Below are 20,327 nucleotides of genomic sequence, written 5' to 3' on the forward strand. Positions count from 1 at the left end.
TGATAATCATCTGCTTACTTGCCTGTACTCCCCACTAAACCAAGGTGTCTGCAGGCAGAACAATTGTTTTTTATTTCCACGTCCCCAACACCAGGCAGACAGTAGGTACTCAAAGAAAGTGGTCAGGACAAAGCGTTCTCGGCGAAAACGAAAAACTTGATTTGGGCAATCAACGTAAGAGTTTGGCGAATCCACTCCTCCCGCGGCACAAGGCTGCACGTGGCTATCCAGCGCCTGCCTGTTCTCGGTGTTTTAGCTCGCGCAGAACCAACTCGCACAAGTCGAGCAGACGCAGGGCTGCACCGGCAGAGGCTTTTCTCCGCAGAGCGCACGAGAGCCTGCAAACGCACGCCCAGAGTGCTGGGGTTAAATCCTGCGCCCTTTGTTAGAGGCAGCCGAGAGCGAGGGCTCCGTGCCCGCCCGCCGCGGCCGGCTGCGGGGCCTGCTCCGGCAGAACCGCACACAGAAACGCACCGGAGCGCCGCGTTGGGCGGGGGCGCGACTCCAGGCCACCCCGGCAGCCCTGGGCTCCCGCGCTCCGCGACGCTCTTCGCCGGGGCCGGACTCCGGTCCCGAGACGTACCCCAGCCCGCGGCCCCCGCCGGCGGGAAAGAGCCCGACGTCCCGTCGTCACGCGCCAGCAGGCGGGAGCGTGGCGCGCGGGGCGGGGCGGGGGCGGGGCCAGCGCGGGCGGGGCGGGGCGGGGCGGGAGCCGGGCACAGGAAGCGCCGGGAGGCCTGAGCTGTCCCAGGGTGCCCCGCGCGGCGTGGAGTCGGGCCGCTGCCGCCATCCTGCTGGTGAGAGGGAGAGAGAGGCCCGCCCGCTCGCCGGCCGGGCCAGTGTGGGCCAGTGCGTGAGGGCGCGGGGGGCCGTGTCAGCCAGACGCAGAGCGCAGCCGCCACCACCAAACGGACATGTTGGAGCCCAGCGCCGCCGCCGCCTCTTTTTCCTCACCCTGCGAACGGGACTGAGTAGGGGCCGGACACCCCTCCGCCTCTGCCGCCCGCCTCGCCGCGTCGGCCGCAGCCTCTTCCTGCCCGGCCTCAGGCTCCGCTGCTTGTCGCCTCCCCCGGCTGCCAGGCCCAGTCAGTTCCCCGGCCCTGCTCCGCCCCGGCGCGAGGTCTATGTGACCGGCGGGCCCGGAGCAGCCGCCGCCGCCGCAGCGCGAACATGGACGCCGTCAACGCCTTCAACCAGGAGGTGAGGGGTGCTCGGGGCAGGGGGGTGCCGGGCCTGCTGCAGGAGCCATGGCCCGTTTCTCCCGCCGCCGGGGGTTTAAAGCTTTGGTCGGGGTGGGGACGCTTCCTGCCCCGGTTCCGGGGCTGCGGGGCCTGCGCGGAGCGGCCTGTGGCCCGGGAGAGGTCGCAGCGACCACGGGAACTGACCCCACACCCCTCCCCCACCGCCCACCCCCGGGCGGCGACCTCGGGCTGGCCCCTCGCCCCCTCGCCCCCTTGCGGCCTCCCCCAGCCCGCGTTGGCGCCGGTTTCTCTAACTTCGCCCCTTTTCGGGTCCGAGCGCCCTAGCTCTCTGCTCTTCGCCCCGTTATGGGCTTCGCGGTGCCGGGAGCCTGCAAGGGGCTAAGAAAGAAGCGCGGGCGGGCGTGTGGGGTTGGGGGCGGGGGAGCGGGAGCATCTGCCGGCCGTGGGGCTGGCGGAGCGGTGGCTTCGGCTCTCCTGTTGCTCAGGCCGCTGCGCGTCGACGGCTGGACTCTGATCCCGAGTCGGGGAGGAGTTGGAGAAGGTGTTCATCCCCCTCCTCCGGGTTTCACTCACTTGGGAAATCAGGTTATGGCTCCTTATCATTTCGAGTAGTAAATATAACCCTCTTATCGGCTCTGTGGCCCCAACGTGACACCTAAAAAGTTGAATGGGAGAGAAGAGTATTTGCTCTGCTTTGGTCCGCTAGAAAGCCTTGTCCTCCAGTTCCCTACTCTCACACCCCCTCCCGAGGTAGTTAATCCTCGACTCCGTTTTATTAGAACATTTACATGTGAAAACCTCCCAAAGCCGGGAACAAAGCTACTTGCGGCCTTAAAGCTCTCTACTAGTATCTCTGATCATTCCAGGTGTTGCTTTTCGAGTGTAGAGTACATGCTGTTTGTCAGAATCGATTTGGGAGGAGGGGACTTGACCATTGCCGATTTAAAATGCAGTTACGGAATGGGAACTGTTGTCATGGGTTGAGTTGTATTATCTTCCTTTTCCAAATGCTAGAGATAGGCCAACATAGAAAAAATCAGATGAAGTAGTTTGAGAGGTGTTGATTTGGCGTTAAAAACTTGCTTCATCTCACAATGAGATTTTGTAGTTCTACTTGTAACAGAATTATGGTGCGATAACTTTCCTTTCGATTTGCGGTGCCATAATATAGGACTCTCCAGTTACACTGCAGTTGAGACCATTTATTGCCATATAAATTATCCTAAAAATGATATTTCTTCAACTGATGGGTACATAAAATGTCTTAACTGCAGTACTTGCAACTGGTATTGGACAGTGTCTTGTAAAAGTTCAGTAATGATTATTTTCAAAATAGCAAAATTATATTTCCTAATTTTTGATAAGAGAATTTGTGATAATGCTCTAAATAATTCATAGTTGGACGTTGACTTTGTTTTCTGAAGGTAAAATTCACTGAAATATTGGCTCCGTGAGGGTAGAGTTTCTGTTCTCTCTCCCCTTCCACCAAAGCAGGTGCCTGACAAATACTTACTGAATAAATGAGAACTTATTCTCAAATGGTACAACAATTGTTAAAAGATTTCAAGTACATTTTTCTCCCAAGACAAAAACTATTGAATGTTTTCAATGAAAGAGAGTTTTTAATGTATTCTTAAGATCAGAAGTATTTAATTCTGATTCAGACATTATGGAAGTTGACATCAAGCACATTATTAAGTAAAGTTTTCTGTTAATCCTGAAAAGGGCCATCAGTAGTTTTTACTCTGAAACTAAAATTGGGAATGGTATTGACTCTTTGAAAAGGGGAAGAGGTTAGTTTGACCTTTCTGAATGTGCAAAATGAGCACTTTCTTATCATTGTTCATTTTCCTCAAATAATTTTCAATTCACTTCTAATCTTTATGGACTGCAGATTGCATTTATGATATGCGTATGTTGCTAATGCCAAGTCTTCTGCAAAATTGGAACTTTCTTTTGGGGAAATTAACCTGACTTTAAAATTCGTCTTGTACCTACTTGATTTGTAGTGCTTCTTAACTATTTCTCCCCATTCATGAAATGTTATTGATTAGTTCCCTGTAATCTCAATTCTTCCAGATCTAATCTTCAATTAACAAACTTTTGAGTGCCTGCTTGGCTGCACAGCTGTGTGCTAAGTACTGTAAGACAACGAAGGGTCTCTATCTAGTCTAATAGAGGACATAAGACTTAAGACTCTCACATAATGGTCTAATAGAGTTGCAGTCCCCTTCCCCGCAGACTGGTATTGCTCTGTGGCCTGTTAGGAATAGGGCCACACAGCAGGAGGTGAGTGGTGAGTGAGTGAAGCTTCATCTGTATTTACAGTGGCTCACCATCCCTCACATCACTGCATAAACTCTGATCAGCGGTGGCATTAGATTGTCATAGGAGCGTGAACCCTACTGTAAATTGGATGTGTGAGGAATCTAGGTTGCGCGCTCCTTGTGAGAATCTAATGCCTGACGATCTGAGGTGGAGCTGAGGCAGTGATGCTAGCGCTGGGGATCGGCTGCAAATAGTTTATCTTTAGTAGAGAGGTTTGACTGAACAATAAATGTAATATGCTTGAATCATCCCAAAACCAATGGAAAAATTGTCTTCCACAGAACTAGTCCCTGGTGCCAAAAAAGCTGGGATAGCTGTATAGAGGGTGTGAGCCACAAGACTATCACACATTAAGGTTACCTTTATATGTGTTAGAACAGCTTCCTTTGTGAACCATATTGTAGTATGGGATGGCCATGAGGAATCAGTGAAGACTTGGGAAGAGAGAGGTATCAGTTTTAGGATTTCAGGTATGGGAAATAGTGATCAAGGGACAACAGTGCTGAGAAGAAAATAGTACAGTAATTTGACTCCCAGAGGCTACTGGAAAGTAGTTTGGGGCCTGACAAGCTTGGGTCTGTCTAATATGTTAGAATTTCATTTTTAGGGTGTGGGTAAACATGAAAGGTTTTAAGCAGTGGAATAATATAATCAAAACTGTTCAATTTGTAGTAGTTTATGTTGTAGGAGGCAGAGACTTGGTAGGAAAGGTGAATAAAACCTGAATTTGGCAAGTCTGTAGTTGGAATGGAGAGGAGGGGAGGGTTGTGGACTAACGGAATTCGTGGTCCTTGGTATCTAATAGGTTTATAAGCGCCTTTTGTCCCTACATTCTAAGTGCGGAGAGGGTGGTGATACCATTAACACAAGTCATCAAAAGCATATTTAGCAGAGAAGAAAAATGTGTTTGATTTTTGAACAGGTTGAGTTTGAAGTGTGAAACAGTCATGTGGAAATTTTTGGCAAGCAGTTGGGCATGTAGGACTCAAACTTGGAAACAACCAAGAGAAAGGGAGACATCCAAGAGTCACTTTCAGATGTGCCCTGGAGAAAATTGAAAGGGGGGAGGGAGAAGGAATTAGTACTTAATATAACACCTATGGCATGTCAGGCACTTTATATGATATACATATCTAACTTAATAGAGATGTACTTCCACAGCCCTGCATAGACATTCAATTATAGGTGAGGAAACTGATTTTCTAAGAAATTAATAATTCAGCCAAGGGCACATTACTAACTAATGGCAAAGTTGGGATATGAATGCAGATCTCTCCAATTTAATTGCTGCCTGAAGATGATATTTTGTATAATACCAAGGGAGTGGTCACAGATTAAAGACTTGGCCACTGAGGTAGAGCTCACGCCTATAATCCTAGCACTCTGGAAGGCGTAAGCAGGAGGATTGCTTGAAGGTCAGGAGTTCGAGATCAGCCTGACAAGAGTGAGAACCCATCTCTACTAAAAAATAGAAGGAATTAGCTGGGTGACTAAAAATAGAAAAAAAAATTATAAATAAATTTTAAAAAAACCTTGGCCACTGAAATTTTTGAGGGTAATAGGATTTGAAGTTTAGGGTTGAATAGTGATGGGATATAAGGAAATAAGAGGTGGCAAAGGTAATGTAGTGGTTAGAAGTTTGGTTTCAAGGGATAAAAAGGCAAAGTTGCTTCAGGAGTGAAGACAAGGAAGAGCAATTAACAGTGTACTAGGCACTGGTGCCAGGCAATTCCTATATTTATATCGTATATATGAGGTTTTCCCCTTAGTGGTATTCAATCCTGATCTCTATTACAGGCTTGAGCATTTTTGAGGTAGTGGAGAAAACACATCATAGTTTAAAGCAGCAAGAGGGGATGGTTAACTGAGAACAAAATTGTGTATAAAAGAAAAGGGACAGATCAGAAACACAGGTAAAAGAAGTCTTTCTCTGATATAGAAGGAAAGGAGATGAGAAAGGTGGTTATTAGAGACATCCATTTAACCAGAGTATTTGGAGAACTTTTATGGCAAGACACTTGAGTGTTGGGAAAGATGAAGAGTGAAAAAGAATCTGATCAATTATGGCCAGTACTTACCTGTGTTCTGCTGTGTTACTTACACACTTCTTAATGTGAAGAGTTTGGTGTTTTGTTAAAGTTTGTGGAATGAATAAAAGTTATAGATTGTATTTTTGGCTACCCATTGATTGTATTTTTAGCCTTTAATCAATCTTCCCTAAATCTAAAAGAATATATCTTGCTTGCCCCTCCTCCCTTTTTTTACAGCACCTACAATTTTAAGACATTTAATTAAAGTAAAACAGTGCAGAGAAAATAAAACAATAACAATTGGCCGGGTGTGGTGGGCGCGGTGGCTCACACCTGTAATCCTAGCACTCTGGGAGGCCGAGGCAGGAGGATCGCTCAAGGTCAGGAGTTCGAGACCAGCTTGAGCAAGAGCGAGACCGTGTCTCTACTAAAAATAGAAAGAAATTAGCTGGGCATGGTGGCACATGCCTGTATTCCCAGCTACTCGGGAGGCTGAGGCAGAAGGATTGCTTGAGCCAAGGAGTTGGAGGTTGCTGTGAGCTGGGCTGACGCTACGGCACTCTAGCCCGGGCAACAGAGCGAGAGACTGTCTCGGGGGAAAAAAAAACTATTTATAGTTGTTACTATTTTGTTTTATGTTTTTAATTAAAAATAAAATATCATAAAGTCCTCCTTTCCTTTCGTTACTACTCCAATCACTCCTCCCAACAGAGGCAATCAAATAATGAATTTGGTATTAATCTCTGTAGTCCAAAAACATATATTCTGCGTATGATATGCACGGGTGGTATATTCTGCATATTCCTTGGTGTGCTTTTTTTTTCTTTTTGCTCAAAGATTAATGCTATATAAGATTTAGTTCATTTTTTCTGACAAACTGCAATGAACTTTCTCAACCATGTCTCCTTGTGTACATGTGTAAGAATTTGTCTAGAATAGCTGTTCTCAAACTTTTTTGTTTTTGACCTTTTAAAATTCTTTTTTTTTTTTTTTTTTGTTTGAGACAGAGTCTCACTCTGTTGCCCGGGCTAGAGTGAGTGCCGTGGCGTCAGCCTAGCTCACAGCAACCTCAAACTCCCGGGCTTAAGCGATCCTACTGCCTCAGCCTCCCGAGTAGCTGGGACTACAGGCATGCGCCACCATGCCCGGCTAATTTTTTGTATATATATATTTTAGTTGTCCATATAATTTCTTTCTATTTTTAGTAGAGACGGGGTCTCACTCTTGCTCAGGCTGATCTCGAACTCCTGACCTCGAGCGATCCACCCGCCTCGGCCTCCCAGAGTGCTAGGATTACAGGCGTGAGCCACCGCGCCCGGCCCACCTTTTAAAATTCTTAAATGTTAAGGACCACAGAGAGCTTTTGTATCAATATGTTCTATTTATTGGTATTTACTATATTAGATATTTAAACTAAGAATTATAAGCATTAAAAACAATAAACTCCTCATTACATGTTAACGTAACATTTTTAATGAAAACTAGTATTTCCAAAACAAAAATTAGTGGGAAGAGTGGCATCATTTTACATTTTTGCAAATCTCATTTAAGCTTTGGTTTAATAAATCCTGGATCCTCATATCTACTTTTTCATTCAGTCTCTTGCAATAGCACACATCAGTTAGTCTCTGGAAAACACTCCTGCATACTTGTGAGAAAATAAATGAAAAGGTGAAAAATGTCTTAGTATTAATGTGAAAACGGTTTTGACCTTACCACCAAAAAGAGACTCAGAGACCCTCAGGGGTCCTTGGATTACTTTTTGAGAACTGCAGTGCTGAGGTGATGTGCATATATGCTACTTTGCAGTGCAGGAAGAAAATATGAGTACTTTAATATTCATTGTTATCTTTAAAATTGGACATAAATTACATTTTATGAATACTTAAAATATGAATTGATGTTTGTACACTTATCCTGTTGGGCTGTCAGTCTTGACCCACCATGTTATCTTGAAGGAACAGTTGAGTTCCACATCTCAGTGGGGAGCTTGCTTCTTCCTATTTTCGCTGTAAATTGTTTTGTGTGACTGTTGTGTATTTTTACCTGTTGATTACTAGGCATGATTGTCATCTAGAATTTAGCTCATCTGATAAGGATGCCTGGTTAAGTTTTTTTTTTTTTTAACCTGGAATAGTAAGCTTTAGTTTTTGATCATTCCTTTCTTCTGTGAGAGGCCTAAGAAATAGACAAGTTCTTCACTGTGTGGAAGAGATACAGAGGAGGACTAGGTCAGCAATTGAAGGAAAATGGGAGGTTTCCCTTGCTTGCCAAATTCGACCATGTTGTGCTCTTAATCCCAAGAGTTTTCAAATATTGAAAGTTAGTTATATGTAGTTTTCTTTCTCAACTGTCAGGAAATTCTTAATCTCCAGCAATAGCGGAGGTCTGCCTTTATAGTGAGCAGAATAAAGCTGGTTCTTCAGAGCTGCTTGTCGAAAATATTCCCCTCCCTACCCTATCATTTTGTCTAGTATATTGTTGCAGAAAAAATTACATGAACACAAGCAAATGATTCAGAGAAAAATTAGAATAATGGGAAAGTTGGTTTATAAGTCTTTTGAAACAATTCAGGTTAAAACTGTACCTAATTATAGAAAGTTGACAAAATGGTAGTCCTTGTTGTTTTGTTTTGTCTTGTTTTACCAGATACAAATCGTCGGTTTTCTCTGCCATGGAGCACAAGCAAACATAATTTACTTCTGCATTCTAGGTAACTTTTCTATAGATATCTGCACACATTAAAATCTCACTTTAAATATACTTTGATAAAAAAATTGTTATGTAATGAGCCTTTAGTATTATCCATAACATTTGTTGAGACAATATGCCAAATCCTTTTTTTTAAAGCACATTTCAGAGCAACAGCATACAACTTTAATGATAGGCTAAAAACTACACTGTTATCAGGTATACAGACTAAGCGGCTTACCACTAACAGTTCAAATTTTTGGCAGCATTGGCTGATGCATATTATATTTCTGTCAAACCACAGAAAATGTGAAGATGGGTAATAGTTAAATTTGTATTAGGCTTTATCAGGATCTGTTGAGAACTTACACTGGGAGAGACATGGCTAAATTTCTGGTTAATATTAATATTAAGTGTAACAGTGTACTGTTGTGATTTTGAGAACTAGAATAGATTTCACAGACAATATTAAAAGTTATTATACCCTGATCACCTTCATCCTGTTGAATTATTTGCATGGCCTGTTGATCACATTTCAGTGCTGTATAGTTTTTATTGACACTTTTGAAGACATACGTAAACATGTGTAATAGAAACCTTGATTCCAGTGAAGCGTGCTGTACCAGATTAGTGGTAAATTCAGCAAGAAACCCAGTGTAACCCAGGAGTGGAGAGAAGCCAGGGTTTTGGCAGGGTAGCTGGGGGACGGACAGCAGGGCTCAGTAAAAAGTAGATGGCCATCCAGATACCTCCTGTAAGTTATAATTTATGTTTGGATGATTGGTGATTCTTGATATAAATCCATGTGGGTCGGTAATCCCAGTTGGAAGAGACCGTAGAACAGTGGCATAGCTAGCATATTTGATATGCAGAGCAGATCTTTTTGTTTTAAAATTCCTTTTCAAACACCCCTTTTCTGTAACAAAATTATTTTCAGAAATAATCGCGAAATAAGCAAAAATGACCACGAAAGAAACACACAGAATCATATCAGACTTTTAAACTGCAGTAATGTTTATTTTGAAAAAGTGGAAAAACTTATCTGCATACTCGTCTGTCACAATAATGAATCAGAATGTTCCAGTTTCCTTTCAGGTCTTAAGCAGATTTATCAATTACTGTTAAAATTGGTGTTCACATGTTTGTGTTTGGTAGACACTTATAGCCAGGTTTATTAATCCGTCCTCATAATTGAAGAGCACTTGTTTCTATTGCATTAGGTAAACACTTCTGAAATTCTGTGTAAATGTCCACTTCCTTATACTTTGTTGCTTAGTAATGGCATCTCCATAATTTTTGTTCGTGAGTTTAAAGTTTTGTATCCCACTATACACATTTAGTCAGGGTTGATTCTGGCTGTTTGTAAATATTTATACCAGAAAAAAAGTTGTCTCAGGGAAAGAAAAATTGCACACAGGTATCATTTTGAATATACTATTTAAACCCAGGAATATATAGAAGGAGGTACCACAGGATTGGAGACAAACTGAGCCTGAGGAGATCTGAAGCTTTCCTTAGTCTCTTTGTACTTACTCTCCAAGTGAACATGTATATGGAATCTGCATGTGTTGGGAATCGACCATATAGCTGGGGCGGTTCTCTATGAACTTCCACTTAAAATGAATTGCTTATTAAAGGATACATAATAAAAACATGCAGATTCGACATTTGTATATTGCTAAAACTTGGTAGTAACCACAGCAACAGTTTAAAACTTAGTCTCAATGAACCAAATATTTTGGCGGAAGGAATATCTTATCCCTAATGTTATTTAGAATTGCCAGTACTTGATGATCATAAAAGAACGAAATGACTAAAAGCTTTATTATTATATCTAGAGTCTTGAGAGTTCATCCACTTACTGCCTGCACTTGGGTGGACTGCTCCCATTGTCCCACTCTAGGTATGTTATTGCATTAAAGAGTAATCGTTGATCAACCCAATAGTCTGTAACTCTCCTTCTGCATTATCCTCAATATATCTTTATGCACTTTACCGTGAGTATTCCACTTTATTTTGTCCTTTTGATTGTGACTTTGTCAGAGCTAAGTTCTAGTTGAAGTAGAATTACATTATACCCTGCTTAAAGGAAACCTACAATATAGAAACTTACTGTAATATGCCTTTTAAGCCTTTAGAAACAGATAAAATATTTCTTAAGTTTTAATGGCCATATGTCACCTAGTTTACCTTAGTAAAAGATGCTGAATGATAAATGGCTTTTGAAAGGACAGCCAAGTTTGGGGTTCAGTTGGAGATATATCCAAATCTTTGTAAAGGTGTTTCATCACTGTCTAATTTAACAAATGTGTAAGTGCATACTTTATAAAGTTAATATAAACTTAAAAATGTTAATTTTTAAATAAAAAAATGAAATGTCCAAAATAGACAAATCCATGGAGACAGAAAGTAGATTATTCTTTGGCAGGGAGGGGAATAGGGAGTGACTGCTAATGGATATGGGATTTCTTTGGGGATGATGAAAATACTCTAGTGTTGATGGTTGCCCAACTCCAACTGTACTAAAAAACACTGAATTATACATTTTAAAAGGGTGAATTGTATGGTGTATGAATTGTATCTCAAGGCTGTTGTAAAAAACAAACATTAGGTTGTACCATACCATCTTCATTGTTTTCTTACATGATCTGATTTTCTGTCATATTGAAAACAATATCCAGTAGGTACTGCATGGCTTTGTAAATTATTTTGTTGATCCCGAATCCTAAATATGTTCAAAGGATATCTTCAGTTTTGACACACTATTTTAAGAAGTAATCCAGTGGGAACAGATCAGGGCAATTAAAAGAAAAGAATCTTTTAAGTAACAAGTAGATGCCAGCTAATAGGTTAGGTGTTTTATGTATCTCTTTGCATTCTTTCCACTTTAAAGATAAGGAAAACTAGAGAGATACATTGTGAATAGTCCGAGATCACACAGCATAAAGGTGGTAGTTGTGAGATTTGACTCGATCCTTAAGAGCTGGAGTCTTGTCCACAGCCCCTCATGACTGCTCTGAAGTTTTTTGAGCAGCTAATCCTTGTCTACTAGACTGTTCATGGGGAAAGAGGGCTCAGTGAACAACTTTTGTACATTTGAAGCATGGTAGCAAGTGATACTGTAAAAAAATGTATATTTTTAGAAGGACTTGTCAAAGTTTAAGTCATCTACCATAATGCAATAGGTACAGTCCACATTTAAAACTTAAGATGTGCATTTATGTTTGTTTTTTTACTAATTTATACCAAATTAAAGTGCTTAATTATTTTATTAGAGACTTTTACTAATGTTAACATTTTTTTCATTTTTCTTCCAGTCAAATGATTTTATATCCTGGAACCAATTATTTCTTCTTTTGAGGTATAGGGGAAAATATTTAATTCACAAAAATGTTTCATAGCCAACTTTGAGGGAACACAAAGTTGACTAGTGAGGCACGGTAAAAGTGATCTTGAAATCTGGTACCTGTGCTAGTAAAGGAGAGCAATGGCGTGGATAGAATGTTTGGCATTTCCTAAAATCATCTTTTGGCCTATTTTTGAGCAAGTGAAAAGGAAGGAGTTGTGGATTGATTGCAGTTCAGTGAACCAAAATGGATGTAAGGAATGGAAAATGACCTATTGTGATAAGCTGGAACTAACTGAATGGGGTGGGTTAAAAGCACTGGTGAGGGAAGTGCAGCCTTGGTGCTAAAAGTGAAAAGTTTGAGTGAAGGGATTAGACCCCTGGAAATTGTAGGGGAGGTAGTCTAAAATGAAGAGTAAATTAAGGCATACTTCATATGGGTAAGTCATTAGAAATTAACTACTTAGAAAATTCTGCCAGCCACAGATGGTAACAGAATTAGGGCTTGGTGATATAATTAAAGAGTGAGAAATAATACAGATGAAGTTTAAACTACTATTTGCTATATTACTATATTCTATTAATGCATGTAGAAATATAGTAGTTAACCTGAAAATGGTTTCCTTTTTTTTTTTTTTTTTTTGAGACAGAGTCTCGCTCTGTTGCCCAGGCTAGAGTGGCGTGGCGTCAGCCTAGCTCACAGCAACCTCAAACTCCTGGGCTCAAGCGATCCTCCTGCCTCGGCCTCCTGAGTAGCTGGGACTATAGGCATGCGCCACCATGTCCGACTAATTTTTTCTATATATTTTTAGTTGTCCAGATAATTTCTTTCTATTTTTAGTAGAGACAGGGTCTCGCTCTTGCTCAGGCTGGTCTCGAACCCTGACCTCGAGCGATCCTCCCATCTCAGCCTCAGCTAGGATTACAGGCATGAGCCACTGCGCCCAGCCCCATATTTATTATTAAATGTGATTTTTCACTTGTATTTATTTTGTAAAACATTTCTTTAAATTCTGCAACTGGGAGTAGACAAGTATGTGGGAGAAACGTGGTAAAGTAAAGAAATTTAGGAAAAAGTTAAGTATGGCTTTTTTTTAACCGTTTGAATTTGAGCATATTTTATGCAACTTTGTTCCTTATAAAACTATCTGGTTTGGAATTTTTAGAAATCTGAAGACTAAATTTATGGAGAAATAGATGGAGCTATTTTGTAGTGTTTATATCAAAATAAAGACCTTGCTCAGTAGGAGCAGGGAAGCGGTACAGTATCTTTTTCCTGACTCTGTTTTAAAAAGCTCTGTAAATTTGCTTCACTTTAGGAATACGTCATATCGATGCCAGACCTGTCTTGTCTTCATACCTTCCTCTTCAGAAGTGGAGAAATGGTTAAACATTTAGGTTTCAGAGGGTTTGACTGTGAAAAGTAAATGGATTTTACATGGGAGTAAATTATGTATCAGTATTTAAAGGGATGCTTTCTTTAATGCACAGATGTCAACAAAAAAGGTTTAAGACAGTGATTTCTCAGATTTGGATTTTACATCTACAAGGGCTTCCATTACTATAGGGACTTGGGAAAATTTTTAAATTTCTTTTTAAAAATTAAAAACTAGTAATTTTGAAAAGTTTCATTAAAGATTTGCAAGTTATTGATTTAAATGTAGTAACTGTTAGCTTCGAAGACAAGATTTACTCCATGAACAAGTCATCTGATAATGATGATTCTATATAACCTATAATAATACTATGTAATTATCAATTTTATTTGTAATCAAAAGGGAGAAAGATGCATGTTTGTTTATAAAGTTCATTTATAAATTTATGAATTTTAATTTTTTTCATTTTAAAATTGATGCAAGTTAGGTAAATTTGAATTAGAAAATAAAAGAAATAAAATAATGCTATCAATCACCATTAACATTTTACAGTATTTCCTTTCACTTCAGTCTTTTTTTCCCCCTCCACTTGTGTTTGGAAATTTTTATATAGTTAGTAAATCTTTTTAATAATATTCTCTGTTTTGTAAGTGGTTAATTGTGGAAATTTTTGAGAATGTCTAATTGCCTTAGACAGATTTCTAGAAGTAGAATTACTGTTTTAAAAGGCATGAACATACTTTAGTTCTTGTTTCATAGTTTTAATTTTCTTTTTGGAATTAAAGCTCACCCATTAGATCTCACCAGCAGGATACACTTGTTGCTTTATGCTAATTCATACTCATGCCAGTTAGATAATTAAAGAATTGTATCTCCTTGTTTTAATTTGTACTACTTTGACCATCGATTGGTAAGGCCATCGATTGGTAAGGCTGAACATGTTATTCCTATGTTTATTAATTAGCTATTGGGATTTCCTTTAATTGTGTTGTTCTCTGTACATTTTTCAGTTTCGTTGTTTCTATTACTATCTGTACATGCTATTGATTAACTCATACAGTATTCTGCCTTTAGGTACAATGACATAGCGATACTTATTTAACATGTGGTTGGCCTTCTTTCCTCCCCCCATTAAACTACATTGCCTGATAGTAAGAAATTATTAACCCAAGTACACCTTTGGTAAATTACATATTAAAGGCGTAAAATCAAATGCCAGGTAAGAAGGGGCTGTAAACTATCCCTTACCTAATCGTTCTAGCAATAATGTCTTACGGAGTTGTCTTCAGGCTGTAATTAAATAGATAAAGCATCTTTGCAGAAAAGATGATTTTCTAATTATCTTTTGTTGAGAAATGTAATTTGTACTTTCATAAAGTATTTCATGTTACTAATAAATATTAAAGTTGTGTTGGATTTAACTCTTGGTTTGGTATAAGCTAATGTAAATGATATATTGAGTCAAATGAACGAAAGAGGTGGAAAGACTGGAATTAAATGCTTTGATATCTGCGTCTAACAGGAGGGAAATTTTAGTACCAGCTTGTCACTGTGAGTGTATGTATTTCTCTTTGGAAGCATTTCTATTTTTTTGTTTAAACTTTGTAATTAAATATTTATAACAGGAGCTTAAGGGAAAATTGCTTTGTCATCTTAGAGATCATAATATCAGACAAAGAAATACTGGAAATAATCATTATAATCCATTGCAAAGTGAATTTAAGGAAAACAAATTTCTAAAAGTTTGGGGAAAAGAAAGGGTATCTCATTCAGAAAGATTCAGAAAGGAAATACTGCTTGAGGGATTTAAGGTTAAAAACATTACTTAGATTAGCGTTTAGCCTTCTAAGTCTTATATTGTCTTGATGGTTTAATTTCAAAAAGTAGGAAAAAGCACATTTTAGAAATTGTAGACTCTGTGACAGTTTACGTTTATCTCTGCCGATCTGTTAGTTTGGTTTAAGTATTTCTAGTAATTGATAGTCTCTAAGAGCCAAAACAGATTCACTAACAATTTATAACAGAACAAACTAAACTCCTTTCTTTTGTAAAGCTGTGTTATGTCTAGTGAAGACATACATTATGAATAAGTTAGAAAAATATAGGCAGGATAAGAGTATTGTTACTGGCAGTAAATATCCAAGGAATATCAGTTACAGTCATCCTATAAGTAGGTCTTGATTTTTAAAAACCTTTGACTTGGGAGGGAGGCAAACAAAGTTTATGAAATTTACAAGCTGATTGGAATAGCTGCTACATCAAATAGCAGAAAATGATTTCCAGACTACCTAAATAGATTGAAAGAATTGTCAGAGACCAATAAAGTCAGCATAAAGATCTAGGTTTGATAGAGATCCTTGTGAAAACAGTCTGAGGGTTTCAGTTGATTGCAAATGTGAGTTAACAATGAATTGAGCACTATTTTTTTTTAAAGTAGTAATACCCCCTTCCCTGAAGATGTCCATAATCTGTTTGCTAGAACTTGTGAATATGTTCCTTTACATGGCAGAAGAGACTTTGAGGATATGTTAACAATCTTGAGGTGGGTTGATTATCCTGGATGGGCCCTGTGTAATCACAAGGGTCCTTATACAAGAGAGGGAGGAGTCAAAGAAGGAAATAAAACAATGGAAGCAGAGGTCAAAAAGGGGAAAAGATGCAATGTTGCTGTCTTTGAAGATGGAAGAAGAGACCATGAGCCAAAGGTACCCTATAGAAGACAGAAAGGGCAAGAAATAGATTTTCCCCTAGAGCGTGCAGAAGCAATGCAGCCCTGCTGTACTTTGATTTTAGATTAGTGAGATTCTTACCTCAAAACTATAAGATAATAAATTTGTATTGTTTTAAGCCACTAAGTTTGTGGTAATTTCTTACTGCAGAAATAGGAAGCTAATAAGCCAATTCACTCTTAGATCCCATCAGTGCAGGACTACATCTGGACCTTGTCCATCTGGGATTTTATACTTTAAAGGAATTAACCAGGATAGTCAGATGTAGAAACCTTATTTTTTGGCTAATAGTTAAAGAAGATATGAAAGAGGGAAACAAACTAGTTAGTTATCTTCAAATATTTTATAATGTGAGAGGGATCACTATTGTTCTATGTTTCGGGGCCAGAACTGGAACAGGAAAGGTAGCAGAAGGGAGATTTGGGGGTCAGTACACAGAATACTGCTGTAACCATTGGAGCTTATTAATTGGAGTTATCAAGCCTGTGTTGCTAGTTGGAATCTACCAGATATATTGTAAAAAGCAGTTCTGAATTTGGTATGAATGCCAGATTAGGTACTAAGATCTCATACAGCTTTCTCTAAAAGTCTTTGATACTCCTGTATTTTCACCCATAGAGAATATTTCTCTAAGTGCAGTATTTGAATAATGGATGCAATACAGGAAAGATATTGGTAAGCCATAATAAAAAAAAATTAAACTCAGGTGTGTATGTGTAAAGATTCCCAGGGCATTGTATTGCTCTATTTACTGAGTACTTATGTGTTACGTAGTGGGCTAAGAGATTTAAATACATTATTTAATTTAATCCTAACAAATTTATGAGGTGAGATGAGTACTATTAATATTAATCCCCGTTTTTCAGATTTAAAAAATCCTTGGTGTTTAGAAAGGTTAACTAAACTTACCAAGGTTTGTGATGTGAGTAAACAGCAGAGTGCCATCTTAACTTTGACTAATCCTCAAACGGTGAATTCTACAGCTGTCACAGGCCAAATACCCTCATTCCCTATTCTTCTCTTGCAACTCTTGTTTACTGGTATAAGGGATCCGGATGAATGGTTCTTCATAATTTTTAAGTACCTTTTCTTTTAGGCTTTTATATGTCATGCAGCATGATAGTGGTCATGTTTAGACTTTTTCATAGTTATTCAGCTAGTGAACAAGCAAAGAGCCAAACTAGTATCTGCTGCTGGCAAGCATCATGCTTTTCCTACTATACTTACGCCTTCTAAAGGACTCTCATACCTTTTGGGGGCTGCTCCTACTGTTACTCTATATAGGAAGATTTCATGGTTTTCTTTGGCTGCTTTGACACTTTTTTTTCTCATTGATGGGTTACATTAATTGCGAATATGAGTTATGATGGCAGGGGAAGCATTGCATTTAATGATTGAACGCCTGCCCTCTGCTGGATAATAATAGTAGTCATTCTGTGTACAAAACTTCATTTAGTTCTTACTGAAACTGAATACCTATCAAGTAGGTGTCAGTATATCCTTTTTACAAATGAGAACACTATGGCTTAGAGAGGTTAATTTGCCCAGAATCATCTATATGGCCAGACCCAGATTCAGAACCAGATCTTTTTGAGTTTCTCTAGAAAACTACAATGTCTAGATTTTTTCACTAGTAGATTTTGTTGGAATTATATTAAATTTTATGGTTTTCAGACTTGATATACAAAGCTGATAGTTTATTTTCTTGAGGTTTGTTGACTGAGATTGGATGTTGGTCAGAAATAACTAGAGCCTGAATTATCTTTGCATCTCTTATCTGCTCTGTGTATATTATTAGGTTATTAAGTATGGAATGTCTGATTTCCTAAAGTACTAAGTTTGACAGTTGATATCTCTCACATTTCACCTTGATACTTGTTTTTTTATTTTATTGTGAAGTTCTATTCTCATTCTTTCAAATACACATTTTGGCTTGTAATTATCTTACAAATTTTTTAGAGCAATTTTTGTGAAACCATGAGTAAGTCAGAAATTCGTGCTATTCTTGAATATGAGTTCCATCGTGGAACCAATGCAGTGCAGGCAGCTCAAAATATCAACAAACTGTTTGTGAAGGATGTGGCTAATGAACACACTGTACGTCGATGGTTTGAGAAGTTCCATTCTGGTGATTTTAATCTTGGAAATGACCCATGTGGGCAACCTGAGACCAGGGTGGATAATGATGAGCTGAAAGCTGTAGTGGAAGCAAATCCATCTCAACCTATATGTGAATTAGCAACAAGGTTTGACATTACTATTCCAACAGTATTGGATCATTTGAAACAAATGGGCAAGGTAGTACTGCATGAATTAAATGAGCACCAGAAGAGAAATTGTCTCAAAGCTTGCCTTTGTTTGCTGTGGCAACAAAAAGGTGAACCATTTCTGCACTGTATTCTTACATGTGATGGAAAATGGATTCTTTTTGACAATCGCAGGCATTCGGCACAATGGTTGGATAAATATGAAGTGCCAAAACACAGTCTAAACTGAATATTCATCAAAAAAGACTAACGGTATCTGGTGGTCCAGCACTGGTATTATCCACTAGAGCCTCATCAAACCTGGTCAGTCAATTACAGCGGATGTCTGCTGCAGCCAGCTGGATGAAATGATGAGGATTCTTGTGATTAAGCAGCCAAGATTGGTCGAGAGAAACAGTCCAATCCTCTTGTAAGACCACATGTCTCACAAAACGCTGCTCAAACTACAGAAGCTGGACATGGAAACTCTCTGTCATCCACTGTATTCACCAGACCTTGCACCAAGTGACTACCACTTCTTCCAGGCTTTGGACCACTTCTTGCAAGGAAAAATACTCAATTTTCAACAAGCTGTAGGAAAACTTCGCCTTTTGCAATTTCATCACTGCTCACACTCCAGCTTTCTTCACTGCTGGCATAAGTGAGATACCAATTAAGATGGCAAAATTGTGTCAGTGTAGTTTAGGCAATACTTTGATTAATTGTACTGCTTGTTTCAGATATAATTAACTACACTTTTGGTTCAGAATCAGGCATTTCATATTTAATAACCTAATACTATGTGTATTCTAAACTTGATTGAAAAATATGACATTTTTTTTCTGGCATAGCAATGGTTTTTTTCCTTTCCGTTTGTCCATAAGAAGTTTGTTAATGGTTTGAAGGAATTTACACATTATTGAAAGGTAACTGGCAGTCAGTTTAGGTCTTATTTTCCTCATTTCTAAAAAGACTTTTTCTCTGGATTATTGGCTTTCATATTTTTTTGACTACAACCCACACAGTAAGAATTACATTTTGCACTGAAAGTCAGGTGCTTGTGCGTATATACCCACACACAAAACTGACAAGTTTCATGAAACAGTACATACTGTGTGCAGTGCTATTTTATTTTATACTGCCTTCCACTAAAAAGAGTGTTTTTTATTACCCATTAAGCTTATTTTTACAATTTATTCATGGATCTTAACCCACAGTCTGAAAAGCTGCTCTGGCTTATCTCCAAGATTCTCCCTTTTTTCCAACAAAATCGTGTTAGTGGTAATAATAGTTAACATCTATTTCATATTTACCCTGTGCTAGGTTTTGCACTAAGTGCTTTTTATATGTATTGTTTTGTGTTTAATTCTTAGACTTCCCTAAATAAGTGGGGACTCTTAATATCTGCATTTTACAGATGATGAAATAAATTCTCATAGCTAGCAAGTGGTATAGCCAATATTTTGCTGGCAGTTGATTATTGAGCCTGTGTTCTGACCTTTACTCTAACAATTATTATGAAAAATCAGTAACTATAATGAAAATGTTAGATTACCACAAGGTCATATACTTCTGAGAGATTCCTCAGCCAATATTGGTGTCTGTGACAATTAACTTTTTTATTTTAAGATTATTAAATTGAACCTTTGCTCTAGACACAGGTAAGGACTCAGTAATAAATCATTTACAGCTAACATGTTCGTTTTATTTTAAAATGAGAAAAATAAACTACACATGAAAAACAAAACAAATACAACAATGAACAGTATAATTGATTTTTAATTAAGGGAAACAAAAGCCAGGGGTTAGTATATCGGGGAAGGTGGGGGGAGTAGAGACCAGGAAAAGAGAGGAGTAAGCCAATATTTATTAAGCACTGATTATTTTAGAGTTTAGACATTTCATTTGGTAACCTATTTAATTAACAGTTTCATTGAGAAGGCATAAATCTGTATTTGTTTTAAAGATGGGAGAAATCAAACTCAAAACTAGGTACTATAGAAAGTAAAATTACACCGTACAACATCCGGCTATTGAAAGGTCTCCCTCATGTCGTAAGATAAAATTGAGTTCTAAAAACATGAAAACAGTGTATTGGTCTTAAGTCTTGTGAAGTTGAAATTTGATCACTATTCTGATCATCTAAACAATGTGGACAGTTTTTTTTCTTATAAGGCAGCACATTCAGTATTAAATTGTAGGGCCATTTAAGTATGGAAAAATTGACAGTAAATGTTTTAGTAACTTATAGTGCCTCTAACTTGTTGCTTACATGGGCACATCACTTTACACCTCTGTGCCACTTACTTTTTTTTTTTTTTTTTTTTTGAGACAGAGTCTCGCTCTGTTGCCCGGGCTAGAGTGAGTGCCGTGGCGTCA

At 38.9% G+C, this 20,327-nt stretch overlaps 1 protein-coding gene across 4 annotated transcripts in view; it reads left to right on the plus strand.

The window, feature by feature from the left end:
• The first annotated feature begins 749 nt into the window (after window positions 1-749).
• Window positions 750-20,327, plus strand: part of SCAF4 (SR-related CTD associated factor 4) — a 59,079-nt gene continuing 39,501 nt past the window's right edge. For 3 of the 4 annotated variants that reach the window (XM_069472351.1, XM_069472354.1, XM_069472353.1), the window contains exon 1: window positions 750-1,200. In XM_069472351.1, the coding sequence (XP_069328452.1) occupies window positions 1,171-1,200 (30 nt within the window). In that variant the 5' untranslated portion in view covers window positions 750-1,170. The remainder of the gene's footprint in view (window positions 1,201-20,327) is intronic. The other variant, XM_069472352.1, reaches the window with a different exon arrangement.

This window comes from Eulemur rufifrons, chromosome 7, assembly GCF_041146395.1.
Source record: "Eulemur rufifrons isolate Redbay chromosome 7, OSU_ERuf_1, whole genome shotgun sequence".
Classification (NCBI taxonomy): domain Eukaryota; kingdom Metazoa; phylum Chordata; class Mammalia; order Primates; family Lemuridae; genus Eulemur; species Eulemur rufifrons.